Source organism: Cynocephalus volans, chromosome 11, assembly GCF_027409185.1.
Source record: "Cynocephalus volans isolate mCynVol1 chromosome 11, mCynVol1.pri, whole genome shotgun sequence".
Classification (NCBI taxonomy): domain Eukaryota; kingdom Metazoa; phylum Chordata; class Mammalia; order Dermoptera; family Cynocephalidae; genus Cynocephalus; species Cynocephalus volans.
The window spans coordinates 17,818,724-17,844,665 of record NC_084470.1 but is presented as its reverse complement, the minus strand read 5'-3'; the positions used below and the strand labels follow the sequence as shown (position 1 = coordinate 17,844,665).

At 45.6% G+C, this 25,942-nt stretch overlaps 1 protein-coding gene across 1 annotated transcript in view; it reads left to right on the top strand.

Moving 5' to 3' along the window:
- Positions 1 to 1,450: 1,450 nt before the first annotated feature.
- Positions 1,451 to 25,942, top strand: part of GRK7 (G protein-coupled receptor kinase 7) — a 37,259-nt gene continuing 12,767 nt past the window's right edge. The window contains exons 1-2 of the mRNA XM_063114505.1: positions 1,451 to 2,062; positions 3,460 to 3,897. Coding sequence (XP_062970575.1) covers positions 1,451 to 2,062; positions 3,460 to 3,897 — 1,050 coding nt within the window. The remainder of the gene's footprint in view (positions 2,063 to 3,459; positions 3,898 to 25,942) is intronic.

The window sequence follows — 25,942 nt, the reverse complement described above, 5'->3', positions numbered from 1 at the left end:
ACAGTCCAGTGGTGCAAAACAAAAGGACACCCACGAGCTCATTACATAATTCTCAGTAGCATGAGGCCAAGTGTGTATCTGCTCTGGGGGAACGGTCGGAGGCTCTGACAGGCGGGCCAAGGCGGGCCCGACAATGTTTTGACAGAGTGTGTGCTAGAGGTTGTTTGTTTGGAAGAAGACTGACTGGCTTTTCTCCCCTCCTCTCTCTCTTTCTTTTTCTTTCCTTTTTTTTCTTTTAAACACTCTGGCATGATGCTGAATGACTTTGTTTTTAAGCTGCCTTAGCCTTGTTTTGTGAAGAAAAAGCCTGAGTTTTCTTTCCCTGTAGGACACAAGTTGTTATTTTTGGAGCAGAGGTTCTTAGCCTGATCTCTGTCTAAATCAATTTCTGTTCTTGGTGAGGTCGTGGTCTGTGACGGCTGCAAGTGTCCTGGTGGAGGAAAGCTTCCTGGCTTCATGAAGGAGTGTGGGCAAAGGCATCAAGGGGCCACGCCTGAAACATCACTGCTCTTGGTCTCCACCCTTCATTAGATTGCGCCCTTGGAACAGTCATGACCACATGTCCTGGAGTGGCACGCTTTCTGTCTTGGAGGTCATGGAAAATTCTTGTCTCATTCAGAGCCCAGACACTATCGCTTCTTGGCCTTTGGGCTAAGATCAAGTGCAGAGCCCAGACACTCCATGCTGACTCCCTCATTCCTCTATTTCAGAAACATGGCTTTTTCTCCTTAGATGACTTCACAGTACGTTTTGGGTTAAGATGATCCCCCCACCCCTTTTTTTTAACCCAAGGTCAAAGACTCCTTAGAGCTAAGCACGCCAGAGCTGAAGGATTTCTGCAGGCTACTCAGGGTGCATAAGGCATGGCAGAGCCACAGACTGCTCTGAGGGCCGCGACTCAACTCTCAGAGTATGCCCTTCTGTACCTACTCTGTGTTAGGCTGCGGGACACAAGAGCAAACCTCTCCATCTTCACACAGTTCCCTTCCTGACCTGTTATTCCTAGGAGTGGGCATAGCCTGAGCCTGGGAGCAAACAGAAAATCAGAGCAGATTAAAATACTGCTGTCATTACAGGTAAGATACCAACTTAACCACTCCTCCCTTCCTGGGAAAGTGTGTAGCGACTGTTCAGGGAACAGGTGTGTGAAGTCCCCTGATGACCGGGCTAAGTGGGAGCCAGGGGAGGGGGCGGTAGACCCGGCAGGTGTCCCAGTCGGCTTTTGCCTTGCGGGTGGCAGCGTGACCTGTCAGGTGGCAGTCCCAGGCCAGCTATACATAGCCAGCCAAAGCTTCTTACAAAAAACCTCTTTCTGCACGCTGCACTGTTGTCACCTGCAGGCCAGAGACTCGCCGTAAAGCCCCTGTCAGTTACTCAGCCTTAGAGAGGAGACCAGCCGGCCGGCCACCAGCCCTGCCAGTCCCCGCCACAGCCCTCCGTCTGCTCAGCCATGGTCGACATGGGGGGCCTGGACAACCTGATCGCCAACACGGCCTACCTGCAGGCCCGCAAGAGCTCGGAGGGCGACACCCGGGAGCTGCAGCGGCGGCGCCGGAGCCTGGCGCTCCCCGGGCCGCAGAGCTGCTCCGAGCTGCGCCGGGAGCCGGCCCCGCACTTCCACAGCCTGTGCGAGCAGCAGCCCATCGGCCGCCGCCTCTTCCGCGACTTCCTGGCCACGGTGCCCGGGTACCGGGAGACCGCGGCCTTCCTCGAGGACGTGCAGCGCTGGGAGCTCGCCGAGGCCGGGCCCGCCAAGGACAGCGCGCTGCGGGCGCTGCTGGCCACGTGCGCGCAGGCCCCTGGCCCGGGGGACCCACGCCCCTTCCCCAGCCCGGCCCTGACCGCCCAGTGCCAAGCAGCCACCGCCGAGGACGAGCGAGGGGCCCTGGTGGCGCAGGCCAAGGCCGAGGCCATGGCCTTCTTGCAGGAGCAGCCCTTCCAGGGGTTCCTGGCCAGCCCCTTCTACGACAGGTTCCTGCAGTGGAAGGCCTTCGAGAGGCAGCCCGTGTCCGACAAGTACTTCCACGAGTTCCGCGTGCTGGGCAAAGGCGGCTTCGGGGAGGTAAGTGTCCCCGAACAGCCACCCCGGAAGGTGAAAGACAGAGCGTAAAACAGGGTTGTTTTGCCTTTTTTTTTTTTTTCTTTTTAATCTCAAGGGAACTTACTTAGAACTCATTTCAGTGCCGTAGGTGGATTCCTAGCTCTCCCGCCTCTTTCTGGTCACCATGTGAAATAAAATGTGAATGGCGTAACAGAGGCCAGCAAGATGTGGACGTGGCCAAGAGTCTGTCCATGCGGCCCACAGCAGGGACACGCTGAAACCCTGGCACTCTAGAGAGCGACAGCAACACGTGATGGAGGATCTGCTTTCCTCCTCAACTGTGGTGGCGGAGGTGATGCGAGCAAAAGCTGACATCTAAGGGAACACTCACCTTGAAGGAAAGTTGAGAACCTAGTCTGCACTGCTGCTGTGCCCAGCTCTTTCTCTTTTTAAGTAAAAAATTACTTTTTAGGTAAAATTTACATGAGAGAAAACTAACCACTAATCACTTTAAACTGTGTGGCATTTAGCACATTCACAATGTTGTGTGACCGCCACCTCCATCTAGTTCCAAGTCATTTCATCACACTAGCCCCGTTAACAGTCACTCCACTCCCTCCTCCTGCCCCTGGCAACCACAGGTCTGCTCTCTGTCTCTGTGGATTTGCCTATTCTGGATGTTTCACACAATATGTGACCTTTCATGTCTGGCTTCTTTCCTTCAGCATGTTTTGGAGTTCATTCACGTTGTAGCATGTATTCATACTTTATTCCTTTTTATAAAATAGTACCCTATTGTTTGGATAGACTATATTTCATTTATCTATCCATCTGCTGATGGACTCGGGTTGTTTCTACTTTTCTGTTGTTGTCACATAGTGCTGCTATGAACATTCATGTACTATATTTGTTAGAATACCTGCTTTTATTTCTCTTGAGTGTATGTCTGGGAGCAAAATTGCTGGATCATACGGCAGTTCTGTGTTTAACTATTTGAGAAGCCGCCAAACTCTGCCACATTTTACAGTCCCACCAGCAGTGCGCAAGGGTTCCCATTTACCCACGTCTTTACCAACACTTGTTATTTTCCCTTATGTTTTTTATTATGACCAACCTAGTGGGGGTGAAGGGGTATCTCACTGTGGTCCCCACTTCTCGGTGGCTGACCAGTAAGGGGATCCAAACCCTTGACCCTGGTGTTATCGACTCCACTTTCTAATCAATTGGACTAACTGGCCAGGCCTCCTGCTCCTTCTGGAGAACGCTTCTTCCTTACAGCTGCTCCCTCTCAGGAGCTTGCCGTCTTTTCACCTTGGCTGATTTCCACAGACACACACACCCTCTTTTATTATCCTCTCTCCCACCTCTCTCCAGTGCCATCTACTTCTACCTCTTTCCCTTTCTTTATCTCCTTTAAGGTATGTGCTGTCCAGGTGAGAAACACTGGTAAGATGTATGCCTGTAAGAAATTGGACAAGAAGCGGCTGAAGAAGAAAAATGGTGAGAAGATGGCTCTCTTGGAAAAGGAAATCTTGGAGAAGGTGAACAGCCCTTTCATCGTCTCTCTGGCCTATGCCTTTGAGAGCAAGACCCATCTCTGCCTGGTTATGAGCCTGATGAACGGGGGAGATCTCAAGTTCCACATCTACAACATTGGCACACGGGGCCTGGAAATGAGCCGGGTGGTCTTCTACTCGGCCCAGATGGTATGTGGAGTGCTGCACCTACATGACCTTGGCATCGTCTACCGAGACCTGAAGCCTGAGAACGTGCTTCTGGATGACCTCGGCAACTGCAGACTGTCCGACCTGGGGCTGGCCGTGAAGATCCAGGATGGCGAGCTCATCACCCAGAGGGTGAGTGGTTTTCCACCTGCCCCGAGTAAAGGGCACAGAGACAGAGAGGAGGGGAGAGGGCAGTTCTATTCCCAGGGCAAGCAGAGACTTGGACTTAATTGTTTTGATTTCCTTTCTCCTAAAGTCCTTATGTTGTCATCCTGTCTTAAGTGGAACGGTGTAAGAGGATTAGCTGTGTCAGCTATTTGGGGGCTACTTTTCTCACAGGGGATAGGGGGCACCTTCTTTTTGAATTAGGGATGATCCATACCTTCGTGGTGTGATGGTAAGAGCTGAATCTATAGTCAAGATCTAGGTGTGTTCCACCAATAACCACCTCCCTGGTGCCATGCTCTTGAGCCATTAGAGCCTTGGTTTCCTCTTCTGGAAAATGAGGGGGCTAGATCCAAAAATTCCATGGTCCTAGGAGGAAAACTTTAATAGGATAAGAAAAAGAAGCCCCTAACACCTAGCGCATTAGAAGTAAAATACCTTTTTTCCTGTTGGGTGCAGAATGGGGGAGTGTTTTATTTTGGAAGAAGGTAAAATTTTAAATAAAAATATGTAGAAGAGAACAAAGGTAACTGATATTTATTTTGATCAATTTGATTCAAAGTGACTTGCTGAGAACTCTTTGGTTAAAAGGGGAATTATAATTAAGCAATTATGGAAAGTAAACAATATGAAATTTCTGCGATTCTAACAGGTCTTTACCACTGAGTTTCTATGCATGAAGGTGGGACATTCCATAGGAAGACAAGGGCCCAAACAAAGTTCTTAAATGTTCACCTAAAATTTACTTTTGAACAGTTTTCAGCTTACAAGGCACAAAGAATAATTAGGCAAGGAAATGAGAAAAAATTATGGCAAGTTTGGGAAACTGCAGGTGATATATGTGGCTGTCATGTGAAGGTTGTTGACATGTGGAGCTCAGCTCTTGCAAAGGCATTGGAAGGTAGATAGGAGGCGGGGAAGCTAATTAGGAGACTAATGCAGTGGCCCAGGCAAGAGAGGATGAGGGTTTGTATAGGACAGTGGGATTGAAGAAGAGCAAGTTGGGGCTATTGGAAAGAAATCTGATGGGACTTTGGAACCAGCTGGGTATGAAGCTGAGAGAAGGCGATGGTCTCTAGCTCCAGAGACCAGAAGGAGGAGCAGAATTGTGGGAAAGCTGGCAAGTTTATTTGTGATCTTATTGTCTATGATGCTCCTGTGGAAGAGGCAGCAGAGATGTCCACTGGGCACTTAGACCTATAGGGCTGTGGAGAAAGACCTGGGCTAGACATTGGGACTCGAGTCATGATGGCTTGGGAAGCAGCAGGCACCACTGAGTTACTCGGGAAACAATGGGGGAAGAGGTCCAGGGACAGAAGCTAAGGAACAACAACAGGTAGGGAATATGGAAGAAGAGAGGCCCTGAAGAGGTTTAAGTAGGGCAGGCAAGAGTGACATAGTCATGGGAGCTGTGTCAGGTTAGGATGGGTTTCAGCTGCATATCATAGAAACCCAAATAACTATGGATTAAACAAGGCAGGGATTCGTTTTCTCATGTAGTAAGTTACAGAGATAGGCAGTTGCTGTCATTAGTTTAGCAGCTGCTGCATGACAAGATCTGCATTGCTGTCACTTTGCCTTTCTCCACATGTTGTGAGATGGCTGCTCTAGCCCCAGCCATCAGGACCATGTTCCAGGCAAGAGAAAAGAGGAAAGCTCAGGAGTAAATGGGCGTGCATCTGCAGCTGAGTGTGCTGCCCTTTATGGAGGTTTCCTCGGGGCCCCATCCAACAGCTTCCACTGAGGTCTCATTGACTAGGACTGTTATCAGCCACCCCTAACTTCAGGGGAAGCTGATAAATGACATGGTTATTTAGGGGAGTGTGGGGGTGGTTTTACTTAGGAAGAAGAAAGGCTGGATATTGAGCTGGTAACTGGCAGCCTCTGCCACAGGAGACGAAAGAGGAGGCTTTCAGGGAGGAGAGAGGTCTGCAGTGGCGAATGCTGCAGAGAGGTTGCACAGTCTATGGGATCTGGTGATTAGGAAACCACGGTGCCCTCAATTAGAGCCACTTTCAGGGACTGGTGAAGTCTAAACTCAGACTGTGGAGATCAGATTGGATTAACCTGGAAGTAGGGAGTGAAACCAGGTAAGGAAGGAAGCTGGTTCCTAGAGGGGAACACAGGGAAAAGAATGGAGTTTTAAGTTGGGGAGGAGGAGCAGGTTTAGATGCTGAGGTAAGAGCCAGCAGAGAAGGTGCTGATTGCATAGGAAGGAAACAGGGTGAACGATGGAGAATCTGAGAAAGAATTATCACTATCTCATAAGTGGGTGGGGAGGAGTGGTGGTGGGGGGGGTTGTTGCCTCCTTGGGACCTTTCTATGGAAACAGGAATGTCATGAGTCTGTGTCTGCCTATGCACAGAAAAAAACCAAAGTGCATTACTTCATGGTTTTTAACTTGTATTGTCAATTATGCAGAGTAGAAAAGTTCCTGCTGAGTGTCCCATTTACATGTGTCATGCTAATTGCTGATATAGCTCCAGCTTGCTGGAGGCTTAGGAGACACACATAGCTTTGTCTCTCTCCAGTCTCCCTTCTCAGTCTTTCTCTGGTTCTGTTCATGAACAAGAGAATTTTTAAGGGCAGTTCCTTCAGTGGCTCCTGTGTCCAGCTCTCCAGCTCTACTTTTTTTTTTTAGCAGCTGACCTGTACGGGGATCCAAACCCCTCACCTTGGTATTCTCTAGCTCTTTTGGAACCTGCAGGAAACTTTCTGTGCACACTATAACCAGTGTACTTAGTGGAGAGGTTTACTGCCAGAGACCTCTGACTCTTATCTCTGCTTCCCTCTCTGTCCCATGAGACCAAACTTTAGGGTTTAGACCACTTGCCCCATCCAAGAAGTTTTATGTCTGAAAGGTTTGGAAAGAATTGGTATCGAGATGAGAAATCAGGCTAGAAGCTTATTGGCACAGGCGGTGCGGCAGAGGTCTAGGGACAGAACCTAGCCTCTTCTCCCGGCAGGGGTTTGAGTTTATATTTCTTCTTGTGGTGAGTTGTGTTGTTCTGATTGGCCATAGCTTATGTTAATGAGGAGTTAAATGAAATAACCAATGGAAGTTGCTGAGGCCTTATGTTAATTAGGTGATTTTTCAGTTTGCAATTATTGGTTCCCTTAGTATGTAAAGTAGGATTTCAGAGGGGACCAATGGCATGGAGTTCTGTTGCAGTTGTGAGTTCCTTTGTCTTTTTATTTTACAGGGAAGTCCCGTAGGTGGGAACTGCCATTTTGAGTATCTTTGGGTGGCACCACCTTAAGTGGTCCTCCCCAAACCCAATATTCCTCCCTTTTGTGTCTGGTAAAAAAGAAAGGATGGGAGTTATTGTTATTAGGGAGATTCCCAGACCAGGTATATGGATGAAGGTCCATCTTCTGTATCTTTTTCTTGATGACAAAGGGGTGACGAGGGGCTAATGATCTGGGGGTTTTCCTTGTCACAGTCCTTGAGGCTGGAGATGATAATGGGCGTCTCTTATCAGAATTTCAGTCACCCACTCATGAGTCACTGTCTGGATGGTCATGCAGAAGAACGGGGAGAATTGTTGTAGAAGTGTAGTCCTACGGATAGCAGAAAGAAGATTACTACAAAGGGAATCAGGATGGGGAGCAAAATGGGTAATAGTCATAAGCCCTTAGACAATTCAGTTGGCAGAGGTTTTAGGTTTGTAGACTTTTCCTGATTAAAAAAAGGAACATGGTAAGGACAATTAATCTTCCACTTCCAGACACTGGGTTATTTGAGTTGGCAAGAAGTCCCTGAAGTCCCCTCGTAGGTAGTAATCCCAAAGAAGAGATAGAAGTGTGTCCTCGGAGGCTAGGACTCAGGTGTATTTGTAAGGAAAGATAGAAGTAGATCATAGAAATCCCCCACAGGTGACACAGGCATCAGCCAGGAGCAGCTCAGGACCAGGCATATACTGGCTGGAGTAGTTAGATTTCTGTGGTTCTGGATTCTGACTCCTCCGTGGGCTCTTCAGGTATCCTTGTCAGTCTTTTTTAACCCTGGTTTCAGTTTTGTTGATGGTTACGGTGGGGGCCTCTGAGCCGGGGCAGTGTGCAGTAGGGGCCAGTGGTGACTCCAAGGGGTTGATATCCTTGTGCCATCACCATCTTGATATGGACCTGTTCTAGCCTGGAAGATATGAGCTTTACTAACACTAAAAGACTGGGCTAGAATCTAGTAACCGGTGTACTATTGTTTCCTTCTAAAACATAATTTTCTCTCTTCAAGTTTTCCAATTTTACCAAAGATGTTTAGGACAAGACTAATTTATTTGCAAAATAAGTTTAGTTTTTGGCCAGATTATTTGCATGAAGTGCAGCAAGAATAATAGTTTATCATGTAAGCTCTTTTTGAGTTGGCGTTGCTGGGACTTTTGTAAGGAATCTCAGGTTAAACCTTTAAAAGCCTCTCAGGCCTTAGGAAGCCAAGCCAAGGATTTGACTTACTCTCTCATTACCTGTATGAATTGGTTGAATTCCTCTCTTCTGGAAGTCCCGAAAATATCAAGGTTCTGGCCTGTCAGAGTTACATTCTCTACTTACTGCAAGGCCAGGAACCTTGTAATCATGTAGACAAGGCATCAGGTGAGTCTTTCAAAGACTTTTTTATTTCTTATTTTGACAATGCTTCCCATATAGTCTAATTTATCAAATAAGCCAATTGGTTTTGATACCTCTCTTTTATATATATCCTTTGAGAAGCTCTAGGGCTCTTGGAACCTTTCAAAGTTAATTCAAGTCAAAAGTTTGAGTTTTCAGAATTTGGTTTTGGAAACTTTGTCAAATAACAAAGATTTAAAACACTTAGTTAAATAAGATCACAAATCACTATAAAATAAAACCAGAGTGACAAAGGATTTCAAAGGCAGAGAGCACAAGAAATTGTCTTGTTAAAACACAGAATAAGTTTCCTAGGCTAGTTATCTAGAAGATAAAAAAAAATCTCCTACAATTTTCTTTCAGAGCAGTTAAGTGCTTTCAGGAATCTGGTTGTTCCAGCATAGGAGAGCAAACTCTAACCCTGCATCAGAGTACTTTTGATATTAATGCTTAATTTTTAGAAAAACTTATACATAACTTGCTTTTAATTTTAGCCAATTTTTCTAATTCCTTTCATAAATTTACCCTTTACAAACCATTATCACAACTTACTCAGACTTTCTGTTTTTCCTAAATAGCCAGTCATTTTACTCTAGGACAAAAATACATTGTACCAGATGCTTTCTCACACAAAAATTATTTTTCCTTTTTAGCCTTCCTAACCATAACTACATCTTCACATCCATAGCTTTGAAAATATCTCTTCTCCTACACACTTGTTTATTTTCTTATCAATGTTAAATTGGCCTCATTTGTCTAAGAATTATATTCAAAACAATCTTTTTGTTTTAGCTGGGTTCACAACTTTAACCTTAAAAGCCTCTAGCAAAGTCAAATATAATCTTGTTTGATTAGTAAACCCAGGCAAAGATGTAAGCTGATAATTCTGAAAACAGTTTTCATAACAATATGATTTTAAACCTTCTACCCCCCTTTCGTTTTCTTTAGCAGTCTTCTGCTTTAACATTTGCAGATCCCCGTGCAGGTACATTTCACCCAGAGACATAGCCAATTGTAATTTTGCAAATCAATTTCTGTTTCTCAAACTTGCCTAGAGAAACTCAGTGAGGAAAAAAAAATTTTTTTTTCTTTTTGGTCACCAGATTTTAAATGACCAAAAGGCACAAACTTAGTTGCTCAAGTACAAGCATACAGACCTTTCTCAAACATACAGAATGTGGGCTTTTTCATCCTTGAGTCATTTCTCACACCCAAATGGTACTTTTTAAACAAACAGTGTAAAAGAGTGTTACAGAGAGAGATGCTTGAGATACAGCAGAAAAGCAAGGAAGAACACAAGGCACACTGTGTTCAGCACAACCAGGGAGTGAAGCACGTGGCCATGGAACACAGAAAGGAGAGGGCTGCCTGCTATGCCTCCACTAGTTCAGCTGCTGTGGTTACTCCTTTTAAGCCAGTAGGCTCTGTCTTAGCTACTGAGTTCCACTGGGGGCTGTAAGTTGATGTTGTTTCAGTCATTGCAGGAAATATTCTAAACAAACCCTTCCAGAAACTGGCTCTTTTAATCTTTTTCCTTGCCTGTAAGACTGTGTGATGGGCAAATTATTTTCTGCAGGAAAAACCCTTAAGATGGTGTCATGGGAGAGGCTTGTGGGTGGGGAGCAGCTCAGGAAGAAGATAAGCTGGTGGAGGGCTGAGGGGGAGGGGCCTGAGAGAGAGAGGGACCATGGGAACAAGACAAGATGGCCAAAGTCCCCAGAGTCCCAGCCATGAGGTTGGGCCTACCACAGGCAGTTAGCACCCACAGGCGGGACTGTTACCAGCGGAAAAATGTCTAGATTTACCAAAGTTTTACACACAGAAGAAACAGAAAAAAGGAAAAACACACACATTGGTCAGCCACAATCAATGAGGAGGAATAGATACACAAAGTCTAAAAAGGGGGTACTGAAAGTCCTGGCTTTTTCCAGAACATGCAGATTAATTTGCTGTATATTCTTTATCTATCCTAGTAGCCTGATCCGGGGACAAAATGATCAGTTCTGCCACAGCCACATGGGGTTACCGCAGGACAGGGAAAGTTTACCCAAGACAAGGAGTTGGGTTCAGTTTGTAAAAGAGGTATCTGGAAAGCAGTGCAGGAGCGACAGACAGAGGGTTTTTGTGTAAATGGACCATTTTCCATTGCGATTGCATAAGTTGTGTAGGGCTCTCAAAACTTGGTAATCAAATGTTCCGTTTTCTGGCCATTGGCCAGACCATATGTTGGGAAAATGCAGAAAAATGGTCAGGGCCCCTCAGATGTTCAGAATCTTCTCGAGCATCTGGTGTGAATGTGCGCGTGCGCACAGGTGTTCCTTGTTAGTGACTATGATGGTTGCGCGTGCGCAGTTCCGCCCAGTCCGCCATCTTCTGTATGGAAATCGCAGACCGTGGGGCGATTCCAACGGTTCTCCTCACATCCTGGGGTTGGATTCTGCGTCCCTTGAAGGTGTTTTGGATGATGGACTTGAGTATAAAGGACTAGGGCTCGGATAAACGGGGCTTCAGAGACGCTCGGGGAAGCCACCAGGGCTGAATAAAGCCTATTATGTCTTCACCCGCGGCCCCAGGACCGTTTCTCATTACCGAGCTCGGGGGCGTGCGTGTGGAGGGTTTGTGACCGAGTCTGGACAGCAGGCTCGAGGGGCCTGTGAGACCTCGCTCTAGCTCTACACCAAATTACCGAAAAAAAAAAAAAAAAAAAAAAAGTCAGTCATTTCGGACTGACCTGCCCTCCCGGGTACAGGATTTTTAGGTTTTGTAGGAAGGGACAAGGAGCTTCCCGTGCAGTGATGTCTGTCTATGGGCGGAGCAGGCAGCCGAGAAACAAGGTAAGAGAGGCGTCGCTTCTTAATCGTGACACTGCAGCAGAAAGGACGGTGAGTCTGGGAAGTGGGCTGTCTGCAACTCAGGTGTCCCCGAGAAGCGGTCACAGCCCCGCCAGGAGATCCGATCTCCCTTTTGGCCGGGGACGTCTCCGACCCAGAGCTGGGATTTCCGAGGCAGGCGGAGGGGAGCGGAGACCTCCGAGGAGGGACTCGGCTGGACTCACCCCAGATCAGGACGGTGGTGGAGGGGCAGCGAGCCATGGAGGGCTGAGCGCCCATGGACTGCTCGTCTCTTCCCGGGTTTCTGCACCAAATCTGAAAGGTTCGGAAAGAATTGGTACCTAGACGCGAAGTCAGGCTGGAAGGACCGTACTGGGCCAGGCGCGGAGGAGGCAGAGGGACAGAACCGAGGGCGCTGGGCTTATATATCCTGTGGTGAGTTGTGTTGTTCTGATTGGCCACAGCTTATGGGAATGAGTTAAATGAAATCGCCAATGGGAGTTGTTGAGGCCTTACGTTAATTACGTGATTTTTAGGTTTGCGGTTGTTTGTAAATAATCAATTTATGTAAAGTAGGGTTTCAGAGGGGACCAACGGCATGGAGTTCTGTTGCGGTTGTGAGTTCCTTTGTCCTATTTTACAAGGAAGTCCCATAGGGCAGGAGCCTCCATTTTGAGTATCTTTTGGTGGTGTCATCTTCAGTGGTCCTCCCCGAACCTAATAATGTCCCAGTCCCTAGGCCAGCCACTGAAGCCCAGGGGACCATCAGGAAGGGTGGGGGAAAAGAGAGAGCGAGATTGAAAACTATAAAAGACAGAAAGGAAAGCCTCCCTCCTTCCTGTTACTCCTCTAGGTAGCTAAGTAAACTCCCACAGTTTCCTATCTATTGCAGCCCCCACACATATAATTGGGCCCCCAAGTGGATTTTAAGGTCATTATATTTCCATTATTTCACAGAAGAAATGAAAAATGACTTATTTACAGAATTTCTGTTGCCACTAACATTCAGTTGTGATGTCAAGATAAAAGAATTACTGTGAATATTGGGGAGAAGGAAAAATCCCCTGATCCTGCAGGTTGATATTTGCACTGACTCTGCTGTTCTTCCAGAAAAATTAAGGCATTGTGGCTTTGGAAATTGGGCTACTTTCTTCTCATTCAACTACTCACTCAGTCCTGTATTAGTTGGGATTGCTTTCTGCTACATATAGCAGAATACCAGATACTGGTATGGATTCAGCAGCTCAACAATTTTTGAGGGACAAGATCTCTAGAAATTTCTTGGCCTTTTCCTCCTCGTCACAGGGTGGCTGTTGCAACTCCAAACATTAGCCCACATCCCAGGATACAGAAAGGGGGAAAAGGAGCAATGTCCACAGATTTCTGCTTGTGGCTCATTAGCCAGGACCGTGTCACATGTTCACCTCTTGCTGCAAGGGAGGCTGAAAAACAGAGCATTTCATTTTCCAGCCTGTGTTTTAGGTGGTGGTAAGGGAGAAGAGAGTGAGATCACGTGTGTTGGGTAAGATGACAGCATCTGCCATACCAGCCCCCAGGAAAAAATTATTGACAAGGATTAGGAAATCAGATTCAACTTCTTTACTCACACAGACATTAAAACTAGAAAATAATTGTTACAAGGGTGCAGTAGACAGAGTTCTAAGATGACCCCCCACCCCATGACCCTAGCCTGTGTACAGTCTCCTCCTCTTGAGTGTGGGCAAGACCTGTGAATACGATAAAATATCACTTCTGTGACTATGGTACATTTTTTGGCACAAGGGGTTGTGAAGATTAATTAAGGTTACTAGTCACTTGACTCTGAATTAATCAAAAGAGGAATTATCCACATGGGTCTGACCTAATCTCATGAGTCTTTTTAGTATAGGTACAGAGGTCAGAGACAGCAAAAGTCAGAAATTTAAAGCACAGGAGGGCTTCAGTGCACCATTGCTGGCTTTGAAGATGGAGGGGGCCAAATGGCCAGGAATGTAGGTGGTCTCTAGGAGCTGAGAGCTGCCTCTGACTGACAGCCAACAAGGAAACAGGGACCTCAGTCCTACAGCAACAGTGTACTGAATTCTGCCATCACCACGTGAGCTTGGAAGACAACGCTGTGCTCCAGATGAGAATACATGCTGGCCAACATCTTGACTTTAGCCTTGTGAGACCCTGACTAAAGAGTCCTGCCATGCTGTGCCCAAACTTCTGACCTATGGAACGGTGAGCTCGTAAATGGGTGTTGTTTTAAGCTACTCGTGTTACAAATCAATAGAAAACTGATACAAATAGTTAATAAAGGAAGACAGGCACGGGGAAGACTTTTTTGTATGATATCATCAAAATTAATGGGGATATAAAGGTGCTGGACATGTTAGAGGGATGTTTTCCTTTCCTGCAGGGATCAGAACACCTACCACCTACTATAGTGGAACTGGAGGCCGTAATTGAATTTATAACTGGATATGATTCTTCCCAGTGTGTAACTCTTCCCTAGGTATGAGCTGGGCCTCCCTGGAGGGACACAGGCCCTTTCAAGCTGTTGGTGGACAGTGGGGAAAGTACTTTGGACATTGCTCTATACATAATAGGGAGTATTAAAGGTTTTTGAACAAGAAAGTGGCATGACCAGAGTGATTCTTTAAGAAGGTGATTCTAACACAAATGCAAGATGAATTGAAGGAGAAAGAGACTGGGGTTGGGGAGGAAGAGGGAGGGACCAGCAAGGAACTACTGGTTCCACTCATGATGTAAATAAGGTCCTGGGGCTGGGCCCTGGGCTCAGAACAGTCTTGTGACCGGAGCTCAGCCTTCTGGCATCTCACCTGGGCTCCATCAAGGACCATAGCTTTACTTCTCTTCAAATATGGCTGTCCTCAGTGGGGGATTGAAGGGCACAGAACCACTCCCAGAATATGGTGACTTCTGCTTCGTAGTGTCCCCAGACTGCTGGAAGCTGGGCAGTGACTTAGGGAAATACTTCAGGGAAGAAAAGGAGCACAGTGTAAAACCAAGGTCAAGGATTTGGATCCCCTCACTGGCCAGCCACCAAAAAAAAGAAAAGGAGCACGATGGCTGTGCCCAGGTTTGGAAAGACTAAGGCAGACATGTGAGGGGTGGCTGGGGGCTTGAGAGCACTGGCCTGGGAGGCTGAAAACCTGAGCTCTTGTCACAGCTGTATCACTGAATTACCGTCTGCCATCTCAGGCAGGTCTCAGGACATCTTTCATCTCTACCATTTTCTGAGTCTATGAAATAGTCTTTGAATTATTAGAGGAAAAGACCTGTAGACTTAAAAGATTCACATATAGAATAAGTTACTGTGATTTACTGGATTATCGATTAGGGTTCTTATGGGACAAAACTATGTTACTGTAGAAAATGAAATTAATGGTTTACATAACAAAGAAGCCCAGAGGCTTGGCCCTACCCAGGTGTCTGAGCAATGTCCCTGGGAATCCCTAAGCCCTGTCTCCCATCTCCACCCTTCTCTGTGGCAGGCACTCCCTGCATGGGGGCCACCAGCAGCTCCATACACATTTTACCAACTAAGCACCCCACATGGGGAGAAAATACTTCTTTACCAACAGTTCTTTCACAGTTCCCAGGGAAGACCCTCGATGGACAGCTTGGGTCACATGCGCAATCACAACCAGTTCCACTGGCTGGGACCACATCACTTCCTGTCCCAGAAGCCAGAGGGAGGCTCTGTCCCACCTAAGTCTAATTGAGATCAGAAGAAATGTATTCTCCAGGGGAAAATCAGGATATAAAAGATGTGGAATAGATGCCAAATAGGCAAAAACAGTATGCCCCTAATAACTGCTGTTACCTCAATGGTTTGAAAAGTTTAGAAGCTTTCCGACCACTTAATCAGGGATGATGGGATCTAGATCCTTTACAAAAAGATTCTGTGAGTTAGGTTCTGTTGTTCACTCCATTTTACAGACGGGGGAACTGAAGGTCTGGTTAAGATACCCACCCAAAGTCACACCACTAGTATGTGATGTGAACCCAGGTGCATAGGATTCAAAAGCACTTACAGGTTCGACTCCACCTTGTTAGGTCCATGCATAAGGCAGCACACAGCCTATGGTTTATAACACTAAAAAAGTCTCTTTACTCAGTACAACTCAGGAAGACTTCAGAAAGGGAGCACACCCACCTACACAGGGAATGATGATGACTAATGTCTCAGAGCCAGCGTCCCACACACAGGCACAATATAATTAATGTGGTCCCAGCCACTGTCTACATTCACTTTTAATAAATGCAATAAGTACTTCTCGCTGTGCTCAGCTGACATCTGCATGAATACAATGACATTAACTCATATAATGTTTTAGAGACTCCAGGTAAATACAATAGGGAAATTGGGCATTGGGACTCATGCTGGGACTTTTCAAATTCAGCATTCTATTTGGAGAACAGCGACCTTCAGATTTTATTCAACATATATCTTTAAAGCTTGATATTTTGTCAGGAATGGGAATGAAGTTAGAACAGTGACCCAAAATCTTGTTAAAATGTTTAGTTTCCTTGTCCTGCCTTGAAGCCTCTAACCAGCTTCTCATATTCAGAGGAATAATGGGAAACAGAGGCCCAGATTATATTCGTTTTGAAGACTGTTGTACCAGATACAATGCTGGAGACACTGAATAAGTGATTTCTATTTTTACTTTTTTATTTGTTGTAACATAGTTGATCGTACATTTCTGTGGGTGAATAAGATCTTTTAAAAGATCTCTGAATGTGTTTCCTTGGAAGTTAACACCTATGAACACAACCATCACAACCTGTCACAAAATTTTTTCTCTGTGAGAATTTACTTCTGAGAACCGGTTTAATGGCCACACAGAGAGGCATTCTGGTTACTTCATGGTCACACTTTGATCTCAGCCAAAATGATTACCACCATTATCAACCAAATTTAATTCCTGGTAACTTTTGACCACTACAGAAATTTCTAATCTATTCTCAAAGTATTTACCACTATTAAGGCATTCAGAAATATTCATTGCAGTCTTGGAAATATTTTTAACATTCCTTAATTCAAAAGGCATTCATTCATTCACTCACTTATTCATTCAGCATATATGTTGAGCATTCCCCACATGCCAGGACTGGGCTAAATGTGAGATTTAGAACCATGGGCAAGAAATGGACACAAGCCCTGCCCTAATGGAGCTTACAGTCTAGTGGGGGAGACAGCACTTAATAATCACTCAAATGAATGTAAAATTTTATCTATGAGGACATGGTACACAGGGCTCCCCAAGGAGGATTTGACTTAATATGAGGGGGTCTTCAAAAAGTTCATGGAAAGATTCATATTTTCTTTCAATTCTATTTTTCTACAAAAGTTTTGAAGTACCCTGATATATGCAGATCAGAAAGTTAACCATACAGGAAATACAACTTACTCGATATTGGAAGGACAGATGGAAATTCACTCAGCAAAGTGGTTGAGGTGTTGTCTCAGACTGGGTTCCCTGCAACAGATTCGGAGACATGGAGATTTTGCTGGGGAGTGCTCTCATGAATACACCCATGAGGAAGGCAGGATTGGGCAGAGGGAGAAGCTGACCCCCATTGAGATGGGACCTAAGACCTCAGCCAATCCTCAGGGAGCTCTGGAGCTGGGAGAGACCTTAGGAGCTGTCCCAAACTGAGGTGGGATCCAGGCTTCTGTATCCCTACAGGAGCCACTCAGTGATCTTGAGCAGCTGCCCGAAGAGGGCGGAAGCTTGGGAGGCAGATCCCTGCTGCGGAGGGCACTTCCAAGGAGGGGTGCAGGTGTGAGTCATCAGCATGGCTGTGTAATTCTCAGTGCTCAATGCAAAAAGAAAATGTGGCACCCCTTTATTCAAATATCAGGAGAAAGCTTTCTCCTTCCATGCTCTATTTTTCAACCAGCCATGGTGTTTTTTATCGTCATATTATTGTGCTATCTAATGTCATACTCCCTCAGGCTCTGGGATACTCTAGGAGCAAATGGAGACCCTCACAGGCACCTGGGGCCCCACCCCATGACTGGACCTCAGGAAGCATGTGCCTGACCCCAACCCTCCCTGCACTTGAGTTGCTGGGCAGGGGTGGGAGTGATGGCTGAGAACCTGGAGAGGGAGTCTGGGCTTTAGTACCACAGTATTAACCACAGGTGGGAAGAGCATTTCAAGCAATGGGAATAGCCAGGAGCTGGGGAGGTGGCAGGGGCCAAACCAAACCTGGCATCAAAGGCCATGGTAAAGACTTTGGGTTATTGCCTATGAACACTGGAAAGGCTTTGAAAGGATTTAACCAAGGGAGCAAATGTTTCAAATTTTGTTTTGAAGAGATTACCCCAGCTAAAATGAGCACAGATTAGAGGGGATTCAGGTGGATTGTGGTCACTTGTAATCCAGGTGAGAGTGAAGCTGAGGGTCAGGGATCTGGGTGGGTGGGCACATCATCTAGTGGTGTCAGAGTAAGGAGAGACTGAGCCAGGAGGCCTGCAGAGTGCAGCAGGAAGGGGCCTCACATGAGATCACATGGTTTGGGGACCAAAAGGCTGCTGCTCCATCTAATTTGATATAGATACATATTGGAAGCTCAGAGCATCCATGCAGATCACGTGCAGCTAATGAAATAATGGGCCTGCCGTCAACAAGATAGAAGGAGCCTGAGTGTTTGAATCCTGGTTCTGCCACTTGCTATGGCTGCTGTGTACAGATGCGCAGGCTGACCCCTCACGGGGGCGCCAGGCTGTGGGGAGGGTGGGTGCTGGCATCCAGCCCCTGCTGCCTGCACCAAGCCATTGGGAGTGTCTTCTAATTAGCACAGACGTGATGTAGGCTGGCCACAGCCCTGCACATGACCCCAGGCAAGTCAGGCCTCTTCTGTGAGCCTCGTTAATACCGCCTGCCTCTTAGGGTTGATGAGAGGATTAAGAAACAAGGTAGATAGATGCTTAGCTGAGGATCAGCCACTCAAAATATGATTGCACAAGGAGCCAAGCACCAGACACCCAGTCACAGTCCCCACTGTTGCAGTTGTTTCTGCTTCACCTGACCGGCACTGTAGCTGCTCAGGTGACCTTTGCAGCTGTGCTTTGTTCTCTGAGAGGCTCAGGGAACCAGCAGGACCCCAAGGCTGCAATGGAGCAGGCAGTGGACAAGGGAGCCACTCGCCTCTGGGCTGAGCCGAGCAGGCACCCGGAGTTGTCCTGTTTCCTCTCAGCCACGTGGGGTTTCATTCGTGGTTTTATGCTGAGCATCTTAGAGGCACCATGGAAAATATGCCTCAGCCTGCTGCTGGACGGATTCACAGAACATGAAACCACCGGAGAACACACTCAAGTGAAAGAATCTTAACTATTGATCTCTGACGGTGTGGCACGCCCTGTCTTTCAATCCGATGGAGTCTTAAAGGCTTCTGGGCTTTTCTTCTTTTGTAGCTGTCCTGTCTGAGACAACCAGAGCCCAGGCATGATGACTATAGTTGCTAACACCTACTGAGGGCCTGCTATGTGCCAGACTTTGTCTTATTGCTTAATCTTCATCACAGTCCTGGGAGGTAAGAGCTGTTGAGGCTCAGAGAGGTTGCCTAACTGGCTGGGGGTGACCAGCTAATAACTGATAGAGCCAGGATCCGAACCACTGAAACTGGTGCCGGTGCCGGAGCGTTTCACCCCAGACTGCATCGCTGCAGATAGCACTATTGCGGGGACCCCTCTTCTGGACCCCCTCCGGGCGCTCTGGACGGGTGTGCGCCGGTGGGGTCGGGGACAGCGGGCAGAGCGGTGCGACCGAGGCGGGGCTGCGGCACGCGGGCGGAGTCGGAGCTGTGTCCCCTGGGGTCTGAGGGCCGCATTCCTCCGAGGTCTGCAAAGGCCACCGCTTAAAGGCGCAGAGGAGCAGCTGGGAACGAGAACAAAGCGGCCAGGCCCCCCTCGGAGGAAGGAAGGAGCGAGCCCCAGGACACAGCTGACAGCGCTAAGCTCAGCGTGTTTTTTTCCTCTGCTCAACAGTTCTCCTGCCACGGCAAACAAAGATGTACATTCTGATTCCCTCTTGTGTTTGGATTGCGCTGTCGCTGGGCCTGGCTGTGATGAGCGGGGAAGCGCTCCGCTCGCCAGGTCGCCGCGCGGAGTCGCAGAGCTCCCTGTCCGCCTCCTACTCCCGGCTGGCGGCGTCAGATCCAGCCCCGCCCGGCCGCACCAGGGGCCCGGCACGGCATTTCTTTTAACGATGGAATTTAAAGTTGCCAACTTTTCAGGTTTAGTGGGGGCTAGAGGTTTACTGCGACTTTGACCTTGAAGAACCTGCCCGTAAACCTTTTCGTGGACGTGTAAAAAAGATTTGAGCCCTGCCCTCTCAGCCCCACCAAAATGCCCTCCCTGTTCTCTTCACTGCCCAGGTCACAGTCTCCTGTTGTCCAAGGCCACATGGAGACTACTCAGAGTTCAGAATCCGCCCAGCCTGGGCCCTGAGACTTAGCTCCCATAGGCGAGGGCTGAGAGTGACAACTACAGGGTCAGTGGGAGCCAGCATTCAACAGCAAGAGCAATGTACGTGGTGTCTGGACAGGTCTCCACAGGCCTGGTATCTTAATCCCACCTTAGGGTGTTACCCTTCCTCAAAGTCTGGACACCTGTGGGTGACAGGTGGCTGTGATGGGACCAAGCAATCCGCTTGAGATTACTGCTCCCATGGACTTCAGGGAGGGGGAGGGGCGACACTGCTCGGCTTCCCGAGTCCTGGGCCGCCTGATGCCTGCCGTCGTGCAGTGCTGGGTATACTTTGTTTTGCCTGACCAGGTGTTGACTGTGTGGGTCTGCCAAAGGGCACTATGACACCAAAAGCAAAACAAAACGAAGCGCGCGCGCGCACACACACACACACACACACACACACACACACACACACACACACACACACACACACACACACACACACAACCTCCACAAAGACTGCTGCTGTTGACACTTGGGTGATCCCTACAGCCCTGGCAATGGCAGTTCTGGTCACATGGACTGAAAGAGACTGTTTTGATGCCACAGCGACTGACGTGCAGGGCGCTTTGTAACTGCAGGAGTTAAACTGAGCCTCCAGAGGTCAGCCTGGTTGGACCCTGCCCCATGCTGCTTGGCGCGTTCTCTCCTCCCACCCCGCTCCGAGGAGGCAGTTCACATGCAGAAGACAAATGGCACAAAGGGCAGGCAATTAATTTTTTCAGCTGGAGGCTGCGATGGAATGTGGGTGCTTAGAGTCTGGCGTGCGCCTCTAATTCCATTCTCTTCAGTGAAATACCTCCGCTTTTCAAAGAGGTGGTGCCCTTCAAAATTCCATGGCTGACATTTTCTGTCTTTAGAACCAAGAGGTGAATTTAGTCCTGAAAATTATTTGGAATGAATCTATGCTGTCTCATGCTCTTTCCACTACACCAGGCGGCTACAGTGCTGTAAAGATGGCGGGCCACTTCTTCACTTACTTCCTTGGGGAGGGAGAAGGGTGGTCCAGGGCATGGCTCAGGGTCTGGTCCCCACCTCCCAGAGACCTCTGTTGTGTGGAGCAGCCCAGCCAGCCTGATGAGCAAAGATATAGGTAAAGAAAGGAGAATTCATCGAGACAAAGGGGAAGGAAGCATCTTAAGCAAGAGTGAACCAAGACCAAGGACTTAGTACTTGGCAGATGGGGACAGGGAAGGAGAGTAGTCAAAGGAAGAAAAGAAATTCTGAAGGGAACTTGGAGGGGTAATAAAAAGCCACTTCACCCACTTCCATAAAGACCGTGTAAAGTAATGATTAAAAAAAAGTTCAGGCCTGTGTGTAAATCTTAGATGGGTGAACTTGGGCAAGATTCAATCTCTCTGTGGTTCAGTTTTCTAATCTGCAAAATGGGGGATTAAAATAGTTGCCATTTTATAGGGTTATTTTGAAGATTTAATGAGAAATTCACATAAAGCACTTAAGAAAATATTGAGCATGTAATAAGCACAATGTCATCCATATTATTTCCAGTTTTTCTCCCAGCATGTGTTTCACAATCCTTTGTTCAAGACGAGATATGTTGTCCACTTTTCACCCTACACCTTTTACTGAGCAACTGATGTTTATCTGTATCTTCATTAGGGATTATAATCCTTAACATCACTCACCTCTGAAATTTGCTCTTTGGAAGAGTTCCACACATGGAGTGAGCTCACAACTGTTGCTGAATAGCACTTAGTGATTGCCACTGTCTTAACTTCATTTGGATGTTGTTTATAGTCTTTTTTCATGCCTCTCTTGCTCCTGCAGAAGAGATTAAACCAGAGAGAAACAGGACTAAGAAACATGAAGCCCAAATAAGAGTTATGGGCAGTAAAATACTGCATACTGGAAGACCCTCTCAGTTCCTTCCCCATCTCAGTTCCCTGAGTTAGGACAGAGAGGCAGACATCTCTCAGGTGGAGTACTAGGGTCTCCCAGTAAAGTGATTTGGCACACTCACCGTGGAGTGATGCCCGTCAGTTGACAAGCTGGGCCCCCGCATAGCTTCTGGCCAGCTTTTTGGTGTTTCATTCTTAAATATTAACATATACTTGTCACTTGAAAAAAAAAACCAAAAAAAAACCTCCAAAAGGAAAGATAGTACTAAAACAAACGGAAGAAATAAACTTACAGAAACCAGGAACAATGCAGGGAGTAGAAGAAAACATTTTTTAAAACCTATAATTAATGTATTTTGGGATTTAAGAGAAAATATGGCATTCATGAAAAAAGAACAAATGCTATAAATCAAGTAACATTCAGAGAAGAGCAATAGGGACATTTGGAAATAAAAAATGTGTAAATATGCAGAACAACATGGATAAATCTCAAAAATTTGTTATGTTAAACAAAAGTCAGACACAAAAGAGTACCTATCATACAATTCCATTTACGTGAAATCCAAGAACAGACAAAATTAATCTATGGCAACAAATCAGTAAGTAGTTGCCTAAGAAGTGGGGAGGAGAGTTGACTGGACAGGGGCACAAGGGAATTTTCTGGGTAGAGGGACATGGTTTACATCTGGTTTGGGTGGTATTTATGGGTGTATTAAATCATCAAAATTTATTGAACTGCTTATCTAAGATCTGTATGTATGATTGTATGTTAATTATATGTCAATAAAAGCCATATTTGCAAAAATGAACAGTTCAGTAGAAGGAATAAGCCTCTAGGTCTAGCTGTCACTTTAAAGGAAATGCAAAGAACAGAGGAACAAGTTCAGTGACACCACAAGGACACAGTCAGCAAGATCCGACTGTGGGAACACTACAGTTTAGTCAGTTTTTTTCAACAAAAATGTATGGGGAGGGGGAGAGAAAAAAGACAGAGGAGGAACCTATATATTCAAAGAAATTAAAGAGACGTATCCATCAGTCACACTGTGTGAAACTTATTTGGATCCAACTTTAAACAAACAAACTTTAAAAAGTTTATAGGACAATTAGGGAAGTATAAACATGTCCAGATATTAGATAATACTAAAAAATTGTAATTTTCTTCACCCCCCAAATAAACCCCATACCCTTTAGCAGTCACTCCCATTCCCCTCCCCACCACACACACCCTGAGCAACCACTAATCTACTTTCCATCTTTATGGAATTGTCTATTTTTGACATTTCATATAAATAGAATCATACAGTATATAGTCATTTGTGACTGGCTTCTTTCTATTAGCATAATGTCTTCAAGGTTATTCATGTGGGAGCATGTATCAGTACTTCATTCCTTTCTATGGCCTAACAATAGTCCATTGTATACCATTAACATTTTACTAGATTTGCATTTATCGTATGTCTACCTGACCATCATCCATTTAATCCATCTTCTAATTTTTATGTATTTCCAAGTAAGCTCACTTCCCTTTTTCCCAGCCCTCAGCACCTTCAACTTGCATACCTCTCTAATGAAGATCACCTCATGTGGTTTCTCTAGGTGCAAAAGAGGCTGGGAGATGGTATCTTTAGCCATCTGGCCTCTATAGCAGAGGAAGGCAAGGGGAACAGGAGACTCGGAATGGATTTTGCTACCTTGGCATATTGAGTTTCTCAGTCTCATCTACATCTCTCTCTCCAGTGTCCCCTTTCACCACAGCAGCCCACAAATTCTATCTTTCAGAAATGCCAAATGTCTTGAAGTTCCCTGCACACTCCAAATTCTTCCTGACTTCATGTCTTGCACATGCTCACTATCTGAATACCGTCTAGGTGTGTCAGAGTCTTCCCTCATGATTCAGCTCAGCTGTGGCTCTTCAGTGAAGTATCTCTAACACACACACACACACACTCTCTCTCTCTCTCTCTCTCTCTCGCCTCCTTACACTTGTTTCATGCTCCTATTATGGCATTTACTCTTCTTTATTGAATTAACCTTTTAACCTGTTTGTCTTCACCAGTCTCTAAATCCTCAAGGGCAGGAGCCAAGCCTTACTTGTCTTCATATCTGTGGAACTCATTGTCTTTGTATCCTCAGAACTCATTGCATGGCTCAATAAATGTTTGCTGGACAGTGAATGGAAAACATCTGTTCACCATCTATACTGTTATTTATTTAACAAACATTTTGTTGGGTATGCACCAAGTGAGGCCATGGGGTAAGTGCCTGGGTTTGGATACAAAGATGAGTAAGACTGTATCCTGCGCCTACACGACCCTTTTGTCTGCACAAATGCAAGACTAGACAAGATGCCAAGACAACAGATGTAAACCAGAACTGTCTCAGGCAAACCAAAACATATGGTCACCCAAATTATATACCAGCTTCTATGAAAACAGCAGTTCATGCTGACTCATGCCCAGTCTGTTAGATCCTAGTCACTTCCAGAATTTTCTTGCACAGGCCAATTACTCTTTATTGTGGATCATTTATGTTTTTTCATTGTTGTGATCCATGTTGAAATTATTGATGAAAAAAACAAAACCAAAAAAAAAAATTATTCATGAAATTTATATTCCTAAAGCACAACACGTAAAAAACATGTACTCAAGCAATTAGACTTAAAAAAAAATCACCTAATAAACAGCTAAATGCTTTCCAACCTTTTTTGATGTACTGAAATGCACAGTTGTAACCAATGTGTGATGACCACTGTATATATAAACTTCTCAGTGTTAACAATAGGTTCTGGTTTATTGTCTTTTTTTTTTTTTTCCTGGCAGCTGGCCAGTACAGGGATCCAAACCCTTGACCTTGGTGTTATAACACCACGTAGTAATCAACTAAGCTAACTGGACAGCCCTACTGTCTTTATTGATGAACCTTTGGGTGTTTCCAGCTTGTGAATAATGGAGCTATAAAACATCTCAATATAGATTTCTTTTTCTTTCTCCTGAGTCATTTCTTTGAGGTACATACTCCAAATTTGAATAACCTTGTCGAAGAACAGAAACAGTTTGATACCTCTTTCCATTGCTGTATGTTACATTGCTTTCCCAAAAGTCTGAGTCAATTTACAGAGCACATTTATCTGTTTTCCACCTCTGCCTATAATTTAAATTATCATTTTTATGTCTTGTTTCCATTTTTAATTGCTACAGAGGTTGTACTTTAATCAAAAGCAGCTATAGCTTTTGTGAAAACATTGTAATGTAAATAAATACCTTATAATTACAAGGAATTCTGTAAGTATTCATTAAATTTAATTATTAATTAAGTTGAAGGTATTCATTAAATATCCACTGAATGACTAGATGTATTAAAATCATATGCAGTCACAAAAAGACAAATACTGCATGATTCCAATATTGCAACGTACCCAGAGTAGTCAGATTCATAGAGAGAAAGTAGAAGGGTGTTGCCAGGGGCTAGGGCGAGGGGAAATGAGGAGTTGTTTAATGGGTATAGAGTTTCAGTTTTGCAAGATGGAAAGAGTTCTGGAGATTGGTTGCACAATGATATGAATGTACTGAACACTACTGAACTTACAATTAAAAATGGTTAAGATAGTAAGTTTTATGTTATGTGTACTTTACCACAATTATGTGTGTGTGTGAGTGTATATATATATATATATTTTTTTTTTTTTTCTTTTAACCCAGTGATCATTTGGCATATATTGTTGGCAAAAGTGTGCTACAATACATAGTCATGAATGCTAAGTGAAATTTCATGTGTGGAATTTTCTTGATTAAAATGACAGTGTTAATTGTTTAATGCAGAAACAGACAGGCAGAGATGTATGATGTTAATGTCGTTACATAGCAAACAGTAAGAAACATCATAGACTAATATTATATGAACATTCAATATTAATAATAAAGTGCTTGACCTTAAAAAAATCATATGCATCTAGTTTTCTGTTATCTGTGAATAAAAAAAAGAGGCAGAGCTTAGGGGATTTTAGAGGTATCCACTTTAAACTTTCCATCTTAAAGATGAGGTGATGAGGTAATGAGACTAAGGCAGGCTAAGCGATTTTTCCACTTCGAGAGCAGCTACATCTGTCCCTTTTATAATGACGCCAGCCAACAACTCTTATGCTCATTGGCCAGAATGGATCACATGACCTCCTCTGACTGCACCAGAGGCTGCTGGGAAAGCAGGGAAAGAATAGTTTACACGCA